Source organism: Mus caroli, chromosome 4 (assembly GCF_900094665.2).
Source record: "Mus caroli chromosome 4, CAROLI_EIJ_v1.1, whole genome shotgun sequence".
Lineage (NCBI taxonomy): Eukaryota > Metazoa > Chordata > Mammalia > Rodentia > Muridae > Mus > Mus caroli.
The window spans coordinates 101203743-101229235 of NC_034573.1; the positions used below are offsets into that span (position 1 = coordinate 101203743).

A 25493-nucleotide genomic window follows, 5' to 3' on the forward strand; every position below is an offset into this window, starting at 1 on the left:
AAAAAAAAACTGTACTATATACCTGTTCTTCTTTCTAGCCAACATTAGAACAGTGAGACATTATACTTATTCATACTGGTCCTTTATTAGTAAATTAAAAAAAAAACCACTTATTTATTGAGCATTTATATGTACATACACACACACACACAACACTACACATGTGTGGTCAGAAAGCAGCCTCCGGGAGTCAGTTTTGTTCTCCTTCATGTAGATTCTGGGAATTTAAATAAGATCATCAGGTTTTGCATCAGTGGCCATCCTGCTGGTCCTAGAGATTTCTTTTTAAACAAGACTAAGAATATACATTGTTCCCAAACAAGTATGGTCTATCTTCTTTTGAAAGGAAACAGGGTAGACTCTGAAATACTATGGTTTCACACTTCTAGAGAGCAGTGTAGGAGTCACATAGATGCATTCGGTAGTACTCTGCACTTGCCCTATCTAACACTGTACACGTTACTGTTTGACTTCTCTGAAGAAAGACAGAGAAGACAGGAACTGTGCCGTTCACTCACTAGCACCCTCCAGGACTGTCTCAGTACCAGCTGCATGCATGTGGCACCAGCTGTACCAGCTGTCAACTGCTGCTACCCATGTGCCTGCAATCTCTGTACTTCCATTCTCTCCCCCCTTTCCTTTCTTCTCTTGTTCATGTCCTTCAGCAGTAACTGAAGTGACCATACTGCAGTGCTGGTAATCAGGGCCTCTGCTCTCTGGCTGACTATACTGATGTACCTCAGTTTATTACATGTCAGTTTGTACAGGAATTCACTTTATGTTTTAACGAAACATTCATAATCCCAGCATGTAGAGGGAAGATTTAGAATTCTGGGCAGTCAAGACTCTCTCAAAACACTAAAACACATTTTTAAAAAGTTTAAAAGCAGTTACAGAGAAACAAATACAAAATGGTTTATGATATAATAAGAAAATTGAATCAGTATTTTCTAATTTGTAAAATACAGGACTAGCTTAATATTCTTAGAAGACACCTAAAAACTAACATGTTGGCAAATTAAATCAATTTCCTATTAATGATTCTAGGTGGGACATGAAACAGAGAACAAAATGTTCCACTCCCATTAAAAAGAACACTGTGAGGGGCGCCCTTAAACCCCACGGTACATGCAAATCATAGCTTGCTTTGGCTACTTTCCTAGTAAGACTTTTGAAGCAGACAGTAGAAGCTTTTAAAATAACTCCTGCTGACAGTGACAGACTAATAACAAGAGTCAAAGTGACCAAAGGTGACTTAAGGTCTTCCTCCCAGAATCAATAATTAAGAAACTTATGGGTAGCCTTTAATCCCAGTTTAATCCCAGCATTTGGGAGGCAGAGGCAGGTGGATTTCTGAGTTTGAAGCCAGCCTTGTCTACAGACTGAGTTCCAGGACAGGCAGGGCTTCACAGAGAAACCCTGTGTCGAAAAACAAACAAGGAAACAAACAAGGAAAGAAAGAAAGGAGCTTCTGGGTAGCTGGAACTGAGAGAGGACTGAGAGGAAGACCGAGTAGTAACACAAACTCAAAACAATGACAGACAGCTTGCTATATGCAGTATTTTTCTTAAACAGTACAAAATAGTATACAATAGAAAATATGTTCTCCCCACAAAAGAAAGGGAAGCCTAGAATCCCAGCATCTGTTAGGTGGAGGCAGGAGGTTCACAAGTTCAAAGCTAGCCTGAGCTACATTAGTTCCTTCCTCAAAACAATTTGTTTAGGGCTGGAGAGATGGCTCAGCAGTTAAGAGCACTGTCTGCTCTTCCAAGGTCCTGAGTTCAATTCCCAGCAACCACATGGTGGCTCACAACCATCTGTAATGGCATCCCATGCCCTCTTCTGGTGTGTTTGAAGAGAGCGACAGTTTACTCACATACATAAAATAAGTAAATCTTTTTAAAAAAAATGTTTTAAATACATATCTATCTATCTATCTATCTATGTATTTGAAATAAATTGTTCATACAAGTCTTCCTAGAAAGTTTAAAATAATAGAGAACATTATTAGTAGTAAAACTACAAAGGGGAAAAACAGCTTAAAATTTTAACAAAGAAAAACCCACCTAATAAAAATAAGTAAGAATATTGGCATTCTAATTAGCAAAACAAATACCTTAAAATTAATGAAATTTTATGCAAATGCAATTTAATTAACATAAAAGCACCTGCAAAGTCTCTGTTAACAACTGGAGCATGACACATTTGCGATGACCTCTCACCCAATCAAAGAAGCAGAGGGAATACTTACGATTTAAACACTTACAATTATTTTTGAAAATTCAAGAACTGGAGAGATACCAGAAGACTGGAAAAAAGCAAGTGTGGTACTGATCTTCCATAAAGGTAAGAAGAGAGAGAGTAGAAAGTTACCATGCTGCAAGTGTGGTATCAATAATCAAGCAAAGGACTAAGAGGAAACCTGTAACTACACAGGGGAAATAAGGATGTGAGCAAGTGACAAGTTAAAAACAAACAGTATGCCAAAATTCCTGGCCTTTCTGTTTCTTAGAAAACTAAGCTAGCATACTAAGAGAAATGACACTATTCTGCCTTCCTATTAGATGACTCAAAAGTTTATATAAACAAAAAAGTATACAAAGAAACAACTTAGTAATTTTCACGTGTCCATGACTCTATGTGAAGAGCACTAATGCTATCCTTGGCTAACTGAAACATTTATAGCCCTCATGGTCCATCCGCTTCAGCTACAGCTCAGGACTCAGAGCTATTGAGGAGTATTGAAGGTAAGGATTTCTATATATTTTTAACCCCAAAGATATAATTTTCAACTATCAATTCATCTGGATTCAAGACAATACATTTTTAAATACTCATAAAACTAACTGGGCATAGTGCTGAACTTCTTTCTCCACTGTATTTTCTGGAAGGCATATTTCCACAGCTACATATGATTTCAAATTAGCTTCTCTTATCCACATGGTAGCTCTTAAGTTTCTTACCAGAAACTTCTGTGCATCCCAAGAATCCCCTAAAAGGTCTTTTCTCATAATTCTAAATAAGCAATACTAACACTATGTATTCACCATTAATAAGACACTGGAAAAATTTCACAGTACTATAAAGTCTGTTATGCACAGACTTATTCTTTTTCATTTCATCATTATGGCATTGTAAATAGTTATAAGGTAAGCTCAGGCCTAGAATCCCAGCACTTGGAAGGCTGAGGCAGGAGGACAGCTGAAAGTTCAAGGGTAGCCTAAGCTATGAAGTGAAACCATGTCTAAAAGAAAAGAAAAGAAAACAGAAAAAGAAATTAAGAAAGAAAAAAGTGTGAGATAGACTGGCACTGAACCCATTTTACAAGGGCCTACTGAATTTTTCTTTTTTTATTGAAAATATAATTTTTTATACAACATATTCTGATTACAGCTTCCTCTCCCCCAGCTCCTCAAAACCTAAAAATACTATACTTTTGAAAAGAGCCTGCAGCCTGAGGACACTGACCTTGTAGTCTGAAAGTCCTCTGAGGGGTGATACAGTGGGACTGAGTAAACAGCAGTAAGGATCGAGCATGCTCTGAATCCTGACAGACCGACTGCCTGTGTGGTCAGGACAGGCACTGGCCCTGCCCACGTCCTCAGTAACAAGATGGACCAGGTAATCTGATGGTAGCTATTCAATTTCCTTTCTAGATCTGGAGCCTTGGGAACCAGAATTCACTTCTGTAATCCCAAGGTCCACACAGTAGTACTTCACAGGTAAGTCAACTTGACAGATTTTAAAGACAGAAAATAGAAGGCTGATGACTAATGCTATAAGCCACATGTGGTTTTTCTTAGGGAATATACGATCAAGAAAAAGACACAAGCACTCATTAAGTGTAACATTCCTTCTAGAAAAGAAAAGGAACAGTAAGATGAAGCCCTGAAGAAGATAATGGATGATATAAAATTGTAAAAGCAATAAACAAAAGGTAGCAACATAGAGCCTAGAAACAGACAGAAGAAAGAACCGAGGATGTGCAGGAAACTGTTAGTTATTTACCTAAAGCACAAAATGTAAGTCATATCTAAAAATTACCTTGGTAACCAGGAGTCGAGTAATGTAAAGAAGGCGCCCCTCCACCCAGCTGTAATGGTTAGACACGACTCCAAACAGCCACTAAAACTGTTTCTAGTTTTACATTTGTGCAGAAAATAGTTTAATGTTTAAGCTTTTGTCTTGTTCTTAAAGGAAAAATGAACTACAAAATAAAAACTGTTCACCCAGACGTGACAGAAATGGGCAGCCTCACCAGGTCAATCCAGAATTAACAATCAGGTACAGATGCCAGCACTAAAATCACGACTTGACGCGCTGGATTAATGCTCATGATAAAACTCTACGCGCTCTTTCACTGTCAGAACAAAATATAAATACAGACTCCATAATGTTATATGGTTTTTAAAAATAAAACACCTTAAGTTTGGGGTATAAGGATTTTCCCTATTAAAAATAACATAACTTTTATCAAAAAATTCTCCCAATTTCTTCAGTAAAACTACATAAAGAGCAGCTAGAGCACATGAACAAAAGACTGAAGTTTACAAACAGAGCAGCCCTCGAGCTGCATTTGCCTGGGGAAGCCTCTTTGCAAAATTTTCCATCATTCTCACAAGTGCGATATGGTTATTTTCTTCATCAACCTTTTGTAACACATGTCATTTATGAGAGATGTGTAAAGTTGTCTCAGAAGATTCAGATGTAGCAAATTACTTTTAAAAAAAAATTAAAAATCACGGAAACACGAGTTTACAGGCATTCATAAAATGTCACCACTGATACTGACCTCACAGACGTGAATGGTATAAAAACTGTGTATTTTATACGTCATTTTAGTTTCACATTGTAAGCTGTATTTGTTTTGTTTTGGAGACAGGGTCTCAACTGTACAGTTCTGGCTCCCCTGGAACTCACTCAGATCTCCTTGCCTCTGCTTCCAAAGTGCTGGGAATAGAGGTATGCCTAACCACTATCCTCTATAAGGCTGTAAGCTATGTTCTCAAAAGGTCTGCCCTGTGCCGGGTCTGTGTGTCTGTCTGTCTCTATCTCTTTCTCCCCCCCTCCTACTTCCCTGAAATCAAACACAAGGGGGAAAGAACCCATGAAATCCTGTTAGAGGAAAGAAGGAAATCAAAAGAGACTCTTAGAGCTTTAGTTTGACATATTTAACTTTTCTAAGTATTTATTTTATAAAAATGTAAAATTTTCAGAAATCATAACTTATACATATTTTTCAAAGTTTTATATGCAAAGTCACCAGTATTATTCAAGATTATCTACGAAATCCTAAATTATGCCCCAAACAAAACAAAACTTGGCATTGCTTGGGTATTTCTGAAACTCATATCCTGTTCCAAGAAAAATAAATATAGCCAAATTTGTAATATCACTTAAAGGTTAAGTACCAGGCAGCACAAAAGCCCTGAAAACAGCCCCTGCTGTCATATTGGAAAAAATGTGCTCCTTAACAAACAGAGGATCAACATTTTATTCAGTCTATTCTTAAAGATCTACCAAAGGCAATCATTTTAGGTAAACTCCTGGAAATCTGCTCTGTGTGTAAGCAGGAGAAAGTGGCATTAACTGTCTAAGTCCACAGCTGAGGATTTTAGCAAGAATTGAGAATTCTCCTAACAACTTGTTTCTAAATACAAAGTTTTCTAAACAAACACACTATGCTCTTCTAATGTGACCTGAACTCTGTACAGCCCTCAAGCTGGCAAATTAACACACAAGAGGACCTGCAAGATAAACTATTCATACCAAAGGCTTGTATATCAGACCAAACAAAACAAAGCCACCTTTAAAAAGATAGATTCCATAACTGTTTTGGCCTCATCCCTAAGAACTGCATTTGCCAAAGCTGTCTTTGGGTAACTGATTTCTGCTGCCAGTGGATGCCCACTGGAAGGAAACACAGTTCTGCTAAAGTTGCTCAAAGTACACACAAAATTATCCAACTTAATTAGTCAGAAGTCTACCAAGATAACCTGAATTAATTGTTCTCTATTGTGTTCCCCAAGCTAGTGCTTGGTTTGTGGCAAATGTTGAAGGGAGGCGGGGGCTGGGGGGATGATAACTATGGATTCCTGAAGTGTGCTTATTTAACAATACTGAAACAAAGTTGTTCCTGCAAGTTCTATATCAGCTTCCCTTGAAACAATACCTTGCTCAAGACTACACGAATGCTGAGATCTGACATTGATGAGATTTTTTTAATACTAAAGAAGTAACAGGAGAAGAGGCTATCACAACAAATGGTGGTGTGACACAGACCAGGCCGTGACAACTGTCTTAGCCCTTCTACATTTCATTCTCTCATGCCAAGTCTTGTCATGAGCACAGTTTTACATGTACTACTCTGGGCTTTACAATCCTGTTACAGTAATTATTTATTCATTAGGCATCTTCTGTGACTATGTGCTGGACACCTGGAGATGCCAAGGTGAAGCAGACACTGATCCTGACCTAAAAGTTTCTATCAACTTGAGGAGCTCAACATTGATCTAGAGCTGTGGTTCTCAACCTGTGGGTCCAAACCCCCTTGCAGGCCAGAAGACCCTTTCACAGCGATTACATATCAGATATTTACATTAAGGCTCGTTACAGTAGCAAAATCAAAATTATTAAGTATCAACAAAAATGATTTTATGGTGGGGGTCACCACGCCATGAGAAACTGTATTAAAGGGTTGAAGCTAAGGGGGATTGAGAGCCACTGGGCTCGAGCATCTCATCTGAACAGGGTAGAGAAGTGTGATGGGAAAGGCACCAGAAGACTCCGAGGAAAAGCAGGTAGGAGAGGTTTAAGGGAGCATTTGGGAAACCAGATTCTGGACAGAGGCAAAGGTCTATGTTAGATCAGGACTCTGGCTCATGTGATGCAATGTTTGAACTTTGCTTTCAAGAATCTATTCAGGGCTAAGCAAGCCGAAGAAAGATTCTGTGGGACTCAAGGACTCAGGAACAGCAAGGAAGCTGTATCCCTGAGCCTGAAGGAAGCACAGGCACTGTATAGAACAGCTATAGGACAAATGGCCACAAAGCAGCAAGCGCCAAGGAGCAAAAATACTCTAAAAGTTCTTTTGTCCCCTTTTTAACTCTTCTATCACTGCCTCCGGAGGGCTAAAGCCAAACAAAAGCCCAAGAATAGAATGCCTGGGTAACAGAGGCTACAGAGCCTTCTGAGGCACACACACCAAGAGAACAGAGGACGAATCTGAGAGGAGGAGGAGCTCGGTACACACTCAGACTGAGGGACAAGGGAGAATCTCTCTTGGAGAGTATTTTCCAGATCTAGATGGTGACTTCAAAGGCAACCAAAATTAGTGGCTGAACCAGGGAAGTCCTAGAGTTTGAGAGGCAAGGTGAGCAATGGGTGGAGATATGCCAAGAGTGCTGTGATGATGCATCCTGGGACTGCTGACGAAAGAGAAAAAAACAAAACAAAACTCCCCTTAGGCTCATTTCCTAGATTCTAGACTCTCTGACAAATTTCTTGGTTTCTGGAAACCAATTTCTTCCACTACTTATAGAAGATGGGGGGTAGTGTGTGTGTGTGTGTGTGTGTAATAAATTAGATTTTAGGCTTACTTCTTTCCTGTTCTAGGATCCTATGAAGCAAATGCATACAGGTTAATGCAGGTTTAGGCAGACAGTAATCACTCCATTACACTGGAGGACCTATAACTGATCTCATTTGAATAAAAATAGGAAACTAGATCTTCTATGAATATAGAAGAATATATAAGAAGAGGTCTTCTATGGTATGACAAAGAAAGCTAAAGCTCATATGAACTATTGTAACCTCAAAACTTATAAACATTAAGTTTATATGCAACCAGAGTTTAAAACAAGCTCTAGAATGCCAAGAAGCAAAATAAAACAAAACAAAGTTCAATGTCAGGACTGTCTGTCAATCATGCTCACTCCCTGTCTGTCTCTGTCTGTCTCTCTTTGATTGTCTACCACCCCCATCTTACACATACACACACACACAAACACGAATACACACATCAACAATTACCATTCACTCATGGCAAAACCATGCGCTGATTCTCTGTTATGGCCAGGCGCTTACTAGGGTTTCCAAAGGACAGAGAATGGAGGAAATAGCAAATATAGTCATGCAGGCCCGATTGTGTTTGTTTGTTTGTTTGGTTTGTTTGGTTGTTTGGTTGGTTTTTTTTTTTTTTTTAAGATAGGGTTTCTCTGTGTAGTCCTGGCTGTCCTGGAGCTTGCTCAGTAAACAAGGCTGGCCTTGGACTCAGAGGTCCACCTGCCTTTGCCTCCTGAGTGCTGGAATTAAAGTCATGTGCTACTCTGGCACCCAGTCTTAAGAAACAAAAATGTCACCCCTTCCTAATTCCTTTGACTGCTCTAGCCAGTAGCATGCTTCTTCCCATGACACTGTGCACCCAAACCAACCTGTGCTAGTGTTGCTAGTAGTAGTATTTCAACTACATCAGAAGTCCTAGAGATATGGGGCTTGGGAAGACTCTAAAACCTGCCCACCATCACAGCACTGTTTCTAACACTTTCTCCAATTCCCTGTGACACTTGTAAGCAACAAGTTGAATGACCTAAGAACTATTTTAATTCACGGCAAGAAAAAAAAATCTACTTCCAGTACAACTGAATAAAAGGTTTCTATGTTTACAATATAACTGTTTCATATTCTGATCATTTATGCCAGGTACAAAGGAAATTTCATGTCTCCGAATTCTGGCAGTTAGACAAATACCAGCATTCCTCAGGAATTTGTGAAGCCAGTTCCCTTCTGCCAGAGGAACCATTTCTCTTCTCACTGACAGAAGGGACAAATGCGGTACCTATTAGCACACCAAACTACATGCTGGCCTCCAGGTTCCCTCAGTATCACAAGTACCTGCTATATATATCAGGGTCCATGCCAAGCTAACATCCTCGTTCTTTCACACACATCTCCCCTAAACTTCCTCCAGCTCAGGAGCTTCCCTCCCACAGCTTCTCAATCTTTGTATAACCCTGCCATGTCAGCTATGCCCTCTCTTGGTCTTCTGGGTCTTCATCTCTCGCCCCTCAACACCAGCCCTTCATCATGGCCAGAGGTTGTGTGCTGGATATGTTCAGCCTACTCATTTGTTTCTCTGCCTGCACAATTCCAGATGCCTCTGGCTGTGTGACCCTCATTTCCACAATAAAAACCTTCCCTGTAACCAGACCATGGAGTGGTCATGTCTTCAGTTTATACAACTTACCCACTTGCTAAACACCTACAAAGTTCTACTGGGCTCAGAAGGCCAAACTCCAAATGCCACACTTGTGGATGCTACACTCGAACTGAAGGGCACTTAGAAAAAGTATCTGATTTTCTCATGTTCGCCTTTTCTCCCAAAGCAGCAAGAGACTCTAGAATTCCTTTACCCTCAGCTCGTCTTAAGAACCAGAACCCTTCTCTCCCATAACAGACAGAAACCTTGCTTTCACCTTTTCCCCTACATTAAAGAAATCCTCTGATCAGGTCAGGGTACAGTGGCACATGCTTATAATCCCAGCATTTGTGGGGCAAAGAAAAGGAAATCATGAATCCAAGACAAGCCTGGGCTACACGGTAGGGTTGTCTCAAAAAAGACAAAAACTAAAACAAGGCAAAACAGAACAAACAAACAAACCTCTCGAGACCTGTGTCTGACAGTAAGTCATAAATCCTTCATTTTGGAAGGAGTCCTCCTGGCCCATTGCCCAGTAGGAATGCTACCCTGACTGACTCCAGACAAGCTTTTCATTATGTCTATTATTGCATTACATCACAGTTCTCTATCCAATAATATTCTATATAGCTATCCATAGATAGCCATAGTCAACTTACAGAAACAAGAGTTTTTCCTGGGTCTTTGGGTGTTCATTGTGAGAACCTTCTGTCATATAAAATTTGATAAATCTCTTAAGAATTTCTCTTCAGAGTAAGGAAACATAAGGAAGAGACCAGCCTACATGGCCAGACACTCCCTTAGTGACAAAGACACCAGGGATACAAAGATGAGTAAAAACCTTTATTTCTAGCAAATTACAAGCTAATAAGAATCTGACATGTAAATAAAAAAATTAACATTTAGCAAAATCTGTAAGAGATATGAACAAATTCTGTAACGGACACAAAGTAACTCACTGCCTTGTTTTATACAGCAAGGGAAAGGCAATGGGTGCTAAGCACTAGGGTCCAGTCCAAAGCTTAACCACCTGAAATGTGGTGGTAACCTAAGCAAAAAGGAAAGACTGAAGAAGAGAGTGCATAGGCTAGCCTGATCTAAGGAGAAGCCGCTCACAGGGGGCACCTTAAGCACCTCCAGCTGTGAGATGAATTCATACCCGCTGGCTGTCGAGGGCCTTATAGGGATGCCAGGAACTGGACTTGGGCAGGCACCCAAAGCAGAAGCATGGCAGTGACTCAGTCAATGTGTTTTTGAGTGAAGAGGATGGGTGGGGCTTGTCTCACTTTCGTCAGATTTCCCAAAAGTCCAGCTGAGAGAGGTCAAAGGACTCAGAGCTGTATCATACAAGAAAACCTGTTAAATCCAAGAGATATGACTAAAGAGCTTTAGATGTGGGGAGTAGGGTACTGTGCTCAATATATTTTTTCAGCCTCTCATTTACTGAGACATGCTTCAAGTACAATGTCATTCCTGTTCAAACCAAACTAAGGGCACTCAACTTCAAAAAAAAAAAAAATTGCTTCTTGTTTGAATTCTCAAATCTAAAATCCCTTTCTTAATGATGTATGCCTGCCCTGGAGTACATTAAAACAATCGAGCTTCTATTTAAGTAAACTTGTAGATATGCACAAAAACCAAAAGTTTAAAAAAAAAATCATCCCCCCAAAAGTAAGACCAGAAACGTTAGTACTAGTAACTACAGGGCCCTAATGGTTGTTCCGACACAGGCTGTGTTCACAAGGATGACCTGTGAGGAATCTCATGAGATCTCCTGTTTTTTAAAAAAACGTTCGCTGTGAACTGCAACTACCACTTTAAGACCACTGCCAGCTTCTTTCCCACTGAAAAGCCTGGAAATAGTTACTTGGCTTTCAATTTCTGTAAGGCAGCTAAAAAGTAAAACAATAATAACGCAGTACCAAACCTTCACATTAAAAATGTTCTTCAACGTAATTCTCAATCTTTTATGATTAAAAAAAATTTTTGTTTTTTAAGTACAGCAGAAAGGCCAGCAGGAGCCTTCCCTTCCTGCCATATTAATCACAGGCAACTTTCTACAACTGAGCTAAAGTTGACAACCTTAAAACCTTCCCTATAGTTGTCCCGTGAACCCCATAAAACTATACTGAAGTTTCCAAAATATTTACAGCAGCTACTTAAAAACAAAACCACCTCCTTCCCTAGCCACCCAGCCACAAACAGCAGCATCCATCACTGACACACAAATACAGGGCCAAGCTCCAGCACAACGCCTAAATATCCCAAATTCTACATTTAATAGGCGCTGGGTCAGAGTTGAGCTTTCGAGTTTAGAGCTCAATTGAAGTGATTGTGCGTCAGCCTTCTAAAGGAGAACCGAGTTCCACACAAGTATTTCCTAAGCAGGACAGCGGCGCCACAGAGGGGGGCTTGGGGGCGTGGGCTGAGGGGAGGCTGCCCCTCGCCAGGGGGACCCAAGGGTCTACTCACTTCGCAAGCGGCCAGCAAGAGAGCCATTCGCCGCGGCCGGCCGCCGTCTCAGGGGAGGGGCCCTTCCCCAACCCGGATGCCCCTCCGCGCCCCGCACCCCAGCCCTGGAACCGCTGGAGGACGCCCTCTCCCGCCCTCCCCCGCCCTCCCCCTGCGCCGCGGCCCAGGCGCAGCCCCAATTGGCTGGCCCTGGCAAAGAGGCCCCTGGCGATTGGCCACGGGTCACCTGCATGGGAGGTGAGCGGCTGGCGATTGGCGGTTGGCCCCGTTGGGCGTCAGGGCTGAAGGAGCCGCGAAGGAGCCGCGGAGGCTCAGGGTTCCCACCCGCGAGAGCTGGAAATAGGCCTGGAACTGGCTTCACCTGCGCCAGCGGCTTCGACCATCACCATATTTTGGCAGTTGCTGAGCTCAGAAGTTCCACCTTGATAATTGATTTTTGCCTCCAGAAAGTTGTTTCTGTCGCACGAGGAAGGCGGGAGAGGAGGAAACACTACAGCCTACCAATAAACAAGAGCTTGGGTGTCTGTTTTACTTGTAGGTGACACGTCCGTGGGCTTGCTGTTTTGACAGCACCATAAGGAGTGTAGGTGGCTTGTGAAGAACTTCAAGAATCCAAATGGTGTAACTGCGAAGTTCAGGCTTGGAGGACCTGGACAGAGGCCCAAAATGCAGGAAATCACAGACACCAATGATTGGCATTGTTGATCTGGAGGAACAGTTAGTTGCTTTTCTGTACCTTTTTTCCTTGGTATCTTGACCTTTCCTAAGACTCTTCGAAGCATCCAATTGTTTGCTGTCATTTTTGTGACACACAGAGTTCAAGAAATACTCAACTACACTAAAACTACACTGCTGTACTCACTGTTTATGTTTTTTTTTTTTTTAGTTGATGTAAATTGTTGCAAAAATGTTCAACACGAAGTTCATTCTGATTCCCCCTTTATAAGCATGGAATTCTCCCATGATCTCTATCTCAGTAAATGAAACCACTATCATCCATTCTAAAATGCAAACGAAAAATGTGTTTTCAATTCCAGTTCTCCTCGTATCCGAAATAATGGCCCTTGGAATAATTTCCTCACTAGAGTCTTCCTGAATCTACCAATTCACTCTCAACATAAGAGCTAGAGTGTATTTCCATAGCATCTCACTGTCAATTAAGAAACTTGCCACAGCTTTGCATGGTACAAAGGGATATACCTCAGTACTTAACACTGAATGGTACAAATGTTTTATAGCCCTACCTGCATCTTTCAACTTGCACCCCTAGATTTCTGCCCTCCACACAGTGGTCCTTTTGAAGAGTCTTTAATTTGCCAAGGACCTTCCAACTTAACCTTGTGACAGCTGCTATCTCCTTCACACTATCGCCTTCACACTATCTCCTTCACAATAACTCCTGACTCAATTTACTTCTCACTATCATCTCTACACAAACAACGTAAATTCTTCTGATTTTGGGTCATCAGTAGCCCATGAAATTTTTTCGTGGAATTTAACCACGGCTATAATTTTACATTATGAGTTCTTTAGTAATTGTTTTGACTCTTAGTTCATATTTGATGAAATGTGACTATAGTGGTTTGGCTGAGAATGGCCCCCATAGGTCATATGTATGAATGCTTGGTCTCCAGTTTGAACTGTCTGGGAAGGATCTGGAGGTTTGGCTTGGTTGGTAATGTAGCCCAGTGGTTGTGTGCTTGTCTATGAGGCCCTGGATTTAATCCTCAGTAATAAAGACAAAATGACCTATCAAGTCATGTTATCATACTTCACTTCTCCACTGTTGTGATAAAACACTGGCCAAAAAGCACGTCTGGAAGGGCGAATATTTTAGTTTACAGGCTATGGGTCATTATTGAGGGAGACCAGGGAACACAAGGCAGGAACTTGAAGCGGAAACCATAAGAGAAACTGCTTCCTGCTTGCTTCCAACTTGCTTCCTGCTTGCTTCCAGCTTGCTTCCTGCTTGCTTCCAGTGCGTGCTTGCTCGATTTATTACATAACCTGTCCAAAGGCAGGACCACCTAAGAGGGCTGCTTCCACCCCCCATCAATTAGCAATCCAGAAAATGCCCCACAGAATTGCCTACAAGCAAGCTGAGGAAGGCAGTCTCTCAAGACTCCCTTTTCTCAGTTGACTACAGCTTGTGTCAAGTTAATAAAAACAAAAACCTAACCAATACACATGTAAAGATCAAGAGGAAACAAGCACAGTCTCTTAAGAAACCTATCCCGGGGCTGGAGAGATGGCTCAGCAGTTAAGAGCACTGGCTGCTCTTCCAGAGGTCCTGAGTTCAATTCCCAGCAACCACATGGTGGCTCACAGCCATCTGTAATGGGATCTGATGCCCTCTTCTGCTGTGTCTGAAGACAGTGATAGTGTACACATATACATAAAATAAATAAATTTTAAAAATACCTATCCCAAAAGAATGTAAAATTCCAAATACTACCTATAACATTTTAGGGCAAAGCAGAACTCTGGAGACTGTAAACAGTGAGGACTATGAAAAGAGAAGGATGGACAGGTAGAATGTCAAATATCTTTTTAAAAAATTGTATGTGGGATTTTATCTGCACGTGTGCACATGAATCATGTGCAAGCCTGGTGCCCACTGAGGCCAGAGGACATCAGAGCCCCTAGAACTGGAGATACTGTCAGTTACAAGCTGCCTCACGGGTGCTGGGAATCCAAGCTGGGGCCTCTGGAAGATCACCCAGGTGTTCTTAATTGCTGGATCCTCTCTCTGGCACCCAGAACATTTTTAAGGTAGGAAAAATACTATGTATGATACTGTAAAACCATATGATACAAAGTTGTCCAAATTCATAAGCAATATAAAGAATAAACTAACTTTAACTTTTTTTTCAGCTAGCAGTGGTGGCACATGTCTGCAAACCCAGCACTTAGGAGCTAGAGGCACAATCATCCTTGCGAAATAGTGAAATGGAGACCCACCTGCTATGTGAGACTCTGCATCGGAAAAAAACAACAACTCAACAAAACAAAACCCATGTCTTGTGCAATAATGTGTCACTAGAAATCAGTGAGGACAAATGTACCATCCTGGCAGGAAATACTGATGATAATAGGGGAAGCCATGCACGTGTGGGGCAGGGATATGAAAAAACAGGAAATCACTGAATCAATCAATGTCTGTCTCTGTCTCTGTCTCTGTCTCTGTCTCTGTCTCTGTCTCTGTTTCTGTCTCTGTCTCTCTCTCTGTCTGCCCCTATCTGGCTTGGAACTGAAAACTACTCTAAAATATAGGGTACTTTGTTGTGTTCTAAGCCAAACCAATTGTTCTCTTGGCACTGACCCTGAACAGAGGCAAGTGCCTAGAGCAGATGTAGGACAACTCGGGTTTCAGCAGTGGTCTATAAAGCCTAAACGTTTTTGTCTGTCTGTCTTCAGAAATTTCAAAACTGATGTCAGCTAGTCAATTCCTATGTAGGAACTTAGGCCAGATGGAGCACATATATCACTTGGCATATGGGAGAAGCAATACCTATTTTACAACCAAAGCTGCCGTGTTTCACCAAGGGAAAGTGCAGTTAACACACTGTCAAACAGAAATATTTTGTTCAGAATTAGAATCAGCAGGCTCTCCACAGGCCCACGATGCCTATTATAGTGCAAGTCTTGCTCACCACTGAACCCTCAGCCTCTCCTCACAAGGGACTGGCATAACATCAGATGCTTAGAAATGCCTGCTGGGGATGGAAGGCCAGAAACTGTGCTCTAACAGCCTCAACACAGTGAGGGAAGGTGAAAAGAGCCAGTCTAGGGGACACACAGGAAGAAGAGGACAAGTGACTAGTTTTTCAAATTTTAATTATATATTTGATGGATACTATTGCCCTAATTTTCATAGATAAGACTCTGCATTGGTCAGTTAACTTTATTCTGAGAGAACGTCTAGAATTTATTTTTTAAACCTACATTTAAATTCAGTAAGAAATATTCAGCTCTTTGCCACAGGTAAATAAAATCACTTTCTATTATTTAATTCTCAAATTTAAAATATTATATAACTTTTAAAGTCTCTGTGTATTATATCAGGATTAGTAAGGTTAGAAATAAAAATGTGTTTACTTCTAGAGAACAGCATAGGAGGAAACTATAGTATTTTATATATTTCTACAAAGTTTAATTTTTTCTTCTTTTTCTTTTTTCTTTTCTTTCTTTCTTTTTTTTTTTTTTTTTTTTTTTTTTTTTTTTTTTTTTAAAAAAGGTTTTTTTTTTTGGCCCTGGGTTTCCTGGGAAGCCCCTTTGAAACCAGGTTGGCCTTAAACTCACAGAGATCCATCTGCCTCTGTCTCCTGAGTGCTGGGATTAAAAGGCTTGTGCCACCATACCTGGCTGAGTTTAAGTTTTTAAGCCATGTGGTGTTCATGTCATTATCACATTTTTATTTACGTGTGTGTGTGGGTGTGTGTGTGTGTGTGTGTGTGTGTGTGTGTATAAGAGAGAGAGAGAGAGCATGCTTGAAGGTCAGATGACAGAACTGTGAAGTCAGCTCTCTTCCTCTATATTTACAGTTTCTGGGGGTTGAGCTCAGGCCACAAGGCTTGCATGGCAAGTGCTGTGACTTGCTGAGCCTGTAGATTTTAGAAATCGAATTTCCACTATGGTTTCTGCTCTCTTCTTTATAGTAGACTGGCTCCATAAAGACAAGGACCATGGGTAGTTTATACACAGACAGACCCTTGGCAACTATTATATATATAGAATACAGTGAACTTGAATAAATACCCAACTAAATGCATTGCTTCTCTATACTCTTTGTATGCTCTGAGTTGAACATGCACCACTTAAGATTTAACATCTTTATATCGGGAAGGCAGAAAAGCACACACACGATTTCTATTAAAACACACAGTGAAAATGGAATTCTGGCAGTTAAAGGAACCTAACCTCCAGCTATCTGTAAAAATGAACCATCTGCTCTTCGTTGCTTCTCAGAGTTCAGAACAGACGTGCTGTAACTAGACCAAGAAAACTTATCAGAAAAATGAATCCTAAAGAATCCTAAATTCTAACTTTAAGACACAAAAATTTCCCTCAGAAAGAGCAAAGGCTCTGTTGAGAGCCTCAAGGAGAAGCTGGAGGAAGCCCGACTAAGTCGCTTCTTCTCCACACTGTTTTACCTGTGGAAGACATGACACATCTGTACTGCAGGCACTTCCTTTTCGTGGGAGTAGGGGTGGGGCGCTTGAAGGAAACAAACACACCCATTTTTCTACATAATGCTAAAAATAGATCTAACAAAGCCATGGGAAACGACATAGTTGTAGAAAACAACTGTACTCAAAAAGTACTTGTTGTATTAATTTAACACTCAAGAAAAGTTCTCAAAATAGTCTCATATTCGCTGGCCATGGTGGCACATACCTGTAATACTGCCAAGAGCAACAATTAGGCAATTAAATGAAACTACAGGCATAAACTGAAAGACATGGACAGACTGACATGCCAAGGGCAACCAATAGAGTTGGGGAAAAGAGGGAAGAGAACCAATTGTCCCACCAAAGGGGGAACCCAGAACCAGACCAGGTGTTCTTCCAGTGGGAACCAAAGAGGAAGCAGTGTGTCCCCTGACCTCCTCTGACCCTGGGAGCAATACTGTGTCCAGTTTCTCCTTTCTCAGATTCCAACCAGACAGCTGCCAAACAGAAAACAAAAAACAGGCTCACTTCTGGAGGTTTTGAGCTTCAAAATGAAATTGCTCAATGCAGATGATAACAAACCAGGGGCCTGGGTAGAGTGATTGGATTCCTAGGCCAAGGCACCAAATGTGGGGTTCGCTTAAATCCAACATAACTCAAACATCAGGTAAATGTAAATGGCAAAAATGTATTGTAATCAAGCCACTACTGATCCATCAGGGCTACAGAACAGACTTGGGAGCAGAACTGTGACCTTGAAGGGACATTGCACAGCATAGAAGAAACCATAAAGCGATAGGGAGCAGGGTGGGTTCTAGCATTGCCCAGTCATAGTTTGAGGTTGATCAAGGAAGTTTCCATCCATCAGGATAGGAGTAGGTCCCTAGGCCTGGAAACATGAACTTAGTTTGACTATGCCAGAAAGATGGAGAAACTGTCCTTGAGATGTCTGAACTCAGACAACTGTTTCCTTATAAACTGTCTCTGAGATGTCTGGATTTGGATAACTGTTTCCTTATAATGGAAGTATCCAGCTCCCTTAGGGCCTGAAACCTTGAACTTAGTTTCCTCCTAATCAAATGGAGTCTGAAAATTAAATGGTAAGTACTTAGAATAAGTTTCTTTTGCTTGTTCCCGCTATACCAAGCCTGACAACCTAAGTTTGATCCCAAAACCCACATAGTAGGAGAGAACTGATTCCTACAAGTTGTCTTATGACCTATACAAACCACACACACAACAGAGAGAGAGAGAGAGAGAGAGAGAGAATATGCCCCCTAAATAAATAAATATAGTCAAATTTTAAATGAAAGATTTCTATAATCTGACTTAGACATGAAAGTCAAGGAATAAAAATTAAAGCAACTGAAAACTACTAAAAGACTAGTTTCTCGGTCTTGTAAGCGCACCTTAAAACTGAGTCTGTGTTACTCATACAAGCCTGGCAGCTGCGTAGCGATCATACTTCAGTGTCTCATTTTTAAAAAAGGCTTCCCATGGACTCCATGCTTCCCAGTCTTGATAGAAACTGCTAGCACATCTCACTTTGTATGCTGATGCTGACCTTTTACTCACAGGTTAAACGATACTTCTGGGTACAAGCTACCAAGCCTTCCTTATTCACTCAGCCTCGCTCTTATAAAAGCTGTTGTCTCCTTTCTTTCTAGGAGTTTGAGATCAACACAAAAAAAGGGTACTCTAATTTTATTTCTGTTGCTGTGATAAAATACCCTGACAGAAAGCAACACAGGGGAAATGGGTTTCTTTTGGCTTACATTTTCAGGTCACAGTCTATCATCATGGGCAGTCAAAGCAGGAACTGAATTCAAACAGCTCGTCATCTCACAGCCACAGTCAAGAGCAGGGAGAAACACACATGCCTGCTCTCTGGCTGCCTTGCTGTGCTCAGCCTGATAAGTTTTCCATTTATATAGAGTTCAAGACTTCCTGCACCTAGGGAATCTTGCTGTCCATGGTGAGCTGAGTGTTTTCACATCAATTAACTTAATTAAGACAGTTCTTCCAAAACATGCCCAGGCCACTAGAAGACCATCCCTCTTTGAGACTCCCTTCCAAGTGATTCTAGATTGTGTCAAATTGACAAAACTATCCTTTACTGGGGTAATTTACAAAACTGTAGAACAGCAGCAAGGAAATTCTATTTTGTTATTAACCTAAGGTACAGTACACACAAGCTGTATATTTAAGAACAGTTAAAGCACCATTTCTTGTTCCTTACAATCACAGCTATTGTAAAGCTATTTGCTATATAAAATATTTTTAAATTTATTTAATATTATTGGGAGTATGCATATGCACACATGCACATGTGTGCATACATTATGGGATGCTGTGTTGTAGTGTATGTGTGGAGGTCAAAGACCAACTTTGTGGACTTAGGGTCTCTTCATTCACCTTTATGTGGGTTCTAGGTATTGAACTTGGGTCACCAGACTTGCATGGTAAGTACCTTTACGCACCGACAACTATCTAGACTATAAATACCTTATTACCAACTCATGTGTAACACAGACTTAAAAAAAGAATGTAAAGGTCTATACTTAAACAGCTGCCTGAGAATTCAAACTGAGCTCTAAAGCAGTCTCTACAACGATGCATAATCACCTATTTAAAAGCTGTATGTATGTATGTGACTGTGTGTATGTCTGCATGTGTATATATGTGTGCATGTGTGTGTGATACATGTACCCATGTTTTCACATGCATTTGGAGGCTGAGGAGTATATTCTATTATTCTAAAACTTAGTCTCTCAAGACAATTGCTCACTCAACTGAACTGAACTGAACTGAACTGAACTGAACTGAACTGGGCTGGTTGTTGGACAGCAATCCCGGTGACTTTTCTGTCTCAGCATCCCCACAACACGGAAGTTACAGGTGTGCAGGGCTATGTCCAGCATTTTCTTTATGTGGGTGCTGGGGAGTCAAACTCTGGTCCTCACACTTGCACAGGAAGTGCTCTGACCCCTGAGCCATCTTCCCAGCCCCATGAAGCTGTCAAGTCAGCTTAGTAGCAACATTAAAGCAAGGCTTCCAAGACACGCTGTTACCTACAATGAGGCCAGCACTTATACTTGGCCATATCGTGACATATCACACAAAGGTCAAATGACCTCATGGCATGTGTCATAGAAAAGAAGCCTCCCCAGCAGTTACAACAGAGGAAAGTGATTGGGATGACTACTCTACTATTGGGAAGTCATACTCTACACTGAAATGCACGTGTGGTCAGATATACAGAGAACCTACACCCTAACAGTCAGTCACACTGACAGTACAGGTTTCCATGCTGCAGTGGTTAGCATGCCTGCCTTCAACATTGTAAATAGCCTTGTAAAGTGGTTCAGCGGGTTGTATTAGTTGCTAGATTTTTAATTTTTCTTTCTGAGACAGGGTTTCACTCTGAAGTCTTGGCTGGCTGGAACTCACTAGCCCAGGTTGGCCCTCAACTTGCAGCAATCCTTGCCTTACCTCCTGAATGCTACAAGTGTAGGCATTTGCCCCTGGGCTCAGCTTAAATGAATCTTAGGTTCTGTTGCTTTGTGTTATATTTGCACTTAATTTGCAAATTTTTGAATGTTTTTATAAAGTTTAAATCTGCGACATTTACCTTTTGCTTTACACTTGCCTACTCTAAGTAATATTGTAGCATAAACTCATATTCTAGTCTTTGGGGACACAGAATTTTTTCTAAAATTTGAGCCCAATCTTACTCAAGTTTGTAAAACTGCTTTTTATACCTGTATAGCTGCTCATGGGCTGAGAGGCGGGAGTTAAAGGGTTCAGTGGCCTCTGGCTCTTCCCAAAAAGCTTCCTAACTTAGCAGTCAACAAAGACATTATTACACTGGGGACAGTGAGTCACAGAGCAGAAGATAAAACCCTGAGTAAGGCAGGGAGCCTGCAGGGAGGGGAAGCTGACAGCAGTGGGGACAGAGCAACTGTGCATGGAAATGTCAGAGCACAGTTAACAAAGAATGGTCAAAAAGGTGTGTGTGTGTGTGTGTGTGTGTGTGTGTGTGAGAGAGAGAGAGAGAGAGAGAGAGAGAGAGCTCTGCAGGTTAACAGCTGCTGTAGAAAACTCAGAGTCACAGGATTTAAATGCTCAGATTTTCACTTGTGCTTCCTATCTGAAGACTGCTCTAATTACAATTTGCCGATACAAAGAAACAGGGCGACCCAGAAAAAGAATGAAGAGAATAAAGATGAAGAAAGCTTTAGATGAAATGACAGTAGGAATGGAAAATAGGAGTGACCAGTATTTGTTGAACACCATTCCTCTGTGTACAGGCCCCACGGGTAAGAGATGTAGAATTACGCTGACATGGCTGCTTTGCTGATGTTTTATAACTATTTTAAAGATGAAGTAACTACCACTGAAGTCAGATGTAGTGGCACACACCTTTAATCCCGGCAGCATGGAGGCAGAGGCAGAGGCAGAGGGATCTCAGTAACTTTGAGGCCACATAGGGAACTACAGGACAACCAAACCTGCATAGAGAAAAACCTTGTCTCAAATCCTGCCCCCTCAAACAAAACAAAACTGGAGTTGAAAAGCAATTATTACAACACCATAGATTTCCCAACTAGGAGAAAGGCAGGGCCAGGCCCCCAGGCCCCCAGGCCCCCCAGTCATGATCTAAAGCATTCCTGCTTACCCACTTCTCAAACCACACATGTAACATGACAGTGCTGGGCTTCTGCCTATGTACCACGAGCATGTATCACTAAAGTGGGCTTTCTCATTTCATGAGCTTCAAGTTAAGAGGGAGATGTATGGGTAAGAGATGGATGTACATGAAGCGCATACTGCTCCTAGCAAAAACTAGTGTTCAAAGGGTCCCTGCTAGGATTACACAGCAGCGTGCTCTCGGGCTGCAGGAGGTGAAAGCACAGCGGAGGCTTTGAGAGAGATTCCCTTTTACTATAATGGCAGCAAAAGAACGGAAGGATAGGCCACACTAAAAGCATCTAAGTAGACAGGGAGGGAGGTGTGGAGGGTGGTAAAGAACTGGAGACCAGTACAAAGCGAAGCATACATGGAGAGTCAGATGCAAATAGAATAGGAAATGGAAGGAAAACTCAACTCCAATAAAGAGAGCCTCAAATCACCTATTAAGTTTGACTTTATCTTACAAGTAAATGCAGCTCTCTAGGCCAGTGGTTCTCACGCTTCCTAACACTGCGACCCTTCAATATATTTCCTCATGTTGTGGTGACTCCAACCATAAAATTACTTTGGTTGCCAGTTCATATAAATATCTGTGTTTTATAATGGTCTTTGGTGACCCCTGTGAAAGGGTCATTTGACCCCCCCAAAACCACTGCTTTAAAGGGCTTTTTCTCACATATTTTTTAAAAGATTTATTTATTTATTATATGTAAGTACACTGTAGCTGTCTTCAGACACTGCAGAAGAGGGAGTCAGATCTTGTTACGGATGGTTGTGAGCCACCATGTGGATGCTGGGATTTGAACTCCGGAGCTTCGGAAGAGCAGTCGGGTGCTCTTACCCACTGAGCCATCTCACCAGCCCCTTTTTCTCACATATTAATGCCTCAGATTTCATCTATGATGGTTGTTCACTTAAAGGATGCAAATGAGACTAAATTGGTTGGGATAGAGCTGCTGAGATACATACAGCAAAGCCCTAACCTGGGCGTGGCTGGAAGCTTTATGAAGACAGGAGGTTACGAATCATCTACAGAGTTTAGCTGAATTTATGAAAATGGCAGAGGCAGCTACAGAGTAAAGGAAGGGCGCCACAGTCACAAAGAAATCAAGGTCACTGATCCTTGAAAAGGGAAAAAAACATTTTTCCTATAAAATATGTAAAGCAGAGAAAAAAAGTTAAATCTCAAGAACGAATGAAGCAAGCGGGTGAGCCATTGGCCAGGGAAAGATGCCCCTAGCCCCTTGTCACTTGCAGCAGGCAAGAAAGCTAGCCCTGCCCCTCACTGGATGCAGCACAACAGAGCTGGCCCTGTCATGGAAACAGGTGAGCCAGTCCCTGAGGACATGAGAGCTGGAGAGCTGGCCCTGCCCTTTGCTGGCTGCAGCATTAGGTAAGCTAGCCAGGGCAGTACTGGAGAGCATGCTCTGGTGGTGTGGGTACAGGAGAGTTGGCAAGCTGACCAACTCAGCTACCACCCAGCCTCGGATCCAGGGCTTATGAATTAGCCCACCCCAACATCTACCCCTCCTAGGAACTGCTGGAGCACATGAAAGGGCAGGTCTTACAGATCCATGCAGGATCTCCACGACACAGAAAAACTACAGGATATCTGAGAGGTGTCCCTGTGAGGATCCAGTATTGATGGTGTAGCTGAAGCAGGACACCCCGACCTGGACCTATGACTCACTGTAATGAGCATTTGTAAGTAAAGATGTATGGACAAAAGGGTGTACTGTGGGGCACACTACAGCTTCCACTACAAGATCTGTTGTTGTTGTTCTTTTTCTTCCTTCTCTTTTGTGTGGAGGTTGTAAGGGTAGAGGGCAGATACGAAGGGATGGGGAGATGAGTGGGATTGGGGTGAATAATGTAAAATTCACAAAAAACTTAAAAAAAAGAACCACTGAAGAAGAAACATCTTTCGATATGAAGAGGAGAACAGTTATTTTGTGGGGGACAGGGTCTGCTGGATATTTCTATGCAATTCTGGCTGGACTGGAACTTACTATATAAACCAGGGCAGCCTCAAACTCAGCAAGATCTACTTGCCTCTGCTTCCTAAGAGCTGGGATTAAAGGTATGTGCCACAATGTCAGGCTGAGAACAGGTTTTTATTAGATTCTAAACCTAATGAAAAGATCTCACTGTGGAAGATTCAACAGGAAATCAGCAAGAGGTCATTAAAACTGCTGGAGCTGAAAACACATGTCAGTTGGCAGAATGCATTCTGGCATGATGGTCAAACCTGTAATCTCAGCACAGGAAGGTGGAGGCAGGAAGGTCAAGCTCTAAGATATGCTCAGCTATACACAACGAGCTAGCCTGGGCTACATGACCCTCCCTTTTTTTTTTTTTTTTTTTTTTTNNTTTTTNAAANAAAGACGGAAGGAAGGATCATCCAGAGACTGCCCCATCTGGGGATCCATCCCATATACAACCACCAAACCCAGACACCATTGCATATGCCAGACGATTTTGCCGACAGGACCCTGATATAGCTCTCTCTTGTGAGGCTATGCCATACAGAAGTGGACATTCATAGTCATCTATTGGATGGAACACAGGGCCCCTAATGAAGGAGCTAGAGAAAGTACCCAAGGAGCTAAATGGGTCTGTAACCCTAAAGGAGGTACAACAATATGAACTAAATAGTACCCCCCAGAGCTGTGTCTTTAGTTGAATATGTAGCAGAGGATGGCCTAGTTGGCCATCAATGGAAGGAGAGGCCCTTGGTCTTGCAAAGATCCTATGACCCAGTGTACAGGGGAATGCCAGGGCCAAGAAGCAGGAGTGGGTGGGTTGGGAAGCAGGGCAGGGGGAGGGTATAGGGGGCTTTGGGGATAGCATTTCAAATGTAAATATCTAATAAAAAGAAAGAGGTGGGGACTTATAAATAGTGGTGGATGGCCCATTAGAGATAGAGAACAATTAAAATTGGGATAGATGCAGCCACCTCACTTTTGTGGCTTCCTTATAACAGACTCTAGAAGCAAAGGAAATAGACAGTAGTGGCATCAGAAATGGAGAACATAATGATAAATGCATAATACAAACTGTCCGGAGACAAATTCTAATGGTGTTGGGAAAAGCAGTGCTAAAGAGGTAGGCCATGAGGTCTACACTGGGAAATGAAGTAAATAAAACTGGAAAGACACTAAAATGGCTGGAAAAAAAATGGATTGTAAGGCTCAGACCAACATGAGGAAGAGAGGTTTGGAGGAAATAAGAGAAGAGAAGAGGATGAGGCTAAGAAAGCACTCTGATGTTTGAGGTGGTGCAGGTCTTAGTAATAACCAGGACAGAGCAATGCTGTTTACTAGTCAACGTAGGAACACAGTCCAATGGAAAAGAGAGCACACGCAGGTATGATGAGGAAGAAGTGGCTCATAAACATATGTCTTTAGCTATAGGGACAAAAATAGGTAGTTAATAGAATTGATGTAAGTAAAGCAGACTGATGAAAGAGAAGAAGGCAGCAAAGGAGCACCTACTGATATAGATTCTAATCAACGGGCTGCTGAATCTGCACCCCAAGGCCCTCCAAAAGAGCCTATCTCAGTGCCTGACAGTGCGTTACAGTCTCCAAGTACTCAACAACTCACAGTGGAAAGGAATGCCACCCACTTACGAGTCACCTCGGTCATTTCTTCACATAACTCACAGTTGTTGAGCACTGGTAGACTTCCAGGCACAGGAGAAGGAACGAATGGCAGCTGACGGTTATGCAGCTCTTCCAACAGTAAGACGCAATTCCAGATTTCACTGGACTCATGTAACTATCACAATGATGTTAAGGAAGAGGCTTTGTCACAGTCCTCATCAGAATTCAGTCAGAGAGGTCACTGTTAATGAACAAATGCTAAGCCACTGCACTGGGCTACAAACCAGACATTCCAGCTCCAGAGTGAGCTTCACCACACCCACTGCCGCTGAGAAGACGCTCCTGCCCAAAGGAGCAC

At 41.8% G+C, this 25493-nt stretch overlaps 1 protein-coding gene across 10 annotated transcripts in view; it reads right to left on the minus strand.

Annotated features, from left to right (window-relative positions):
* Positions 1 to 25493, minus strand: part of Osbpl9 (oxysterol binding protein like 9) — a 143283-nt gene that overhangs the window by 41024 nt on the left and 76766 nt on the right. For 2 of the 10 annotated variants that reach the window (XM_021159247.1, XM_021159246.1), the window contains exon 1: positions 11669 to 11810. The exons of 4 other annotated variants lie outside the window; for them this stretch is intronic. In XM_021159247.1, the coding sequence (XP_021014906.1) occupies positions 11669 to 11695 (27 nt within the window). In that variant the 5' untranslated portion in view covers positions 11696 to 11810. Of the gene's footprint in view, positions 1 to 2266; positions 2336 to 4044; positions 4063 to 10355; positions 10448 to 11668; positions 11811 to 25493 lie in introns of those variants that run through there. 4 more of the 10 variants (XM_029476197.1, XM_029476196.1, XM_021159250.2 and 1 more) reach the window with 3 other exon arrangements.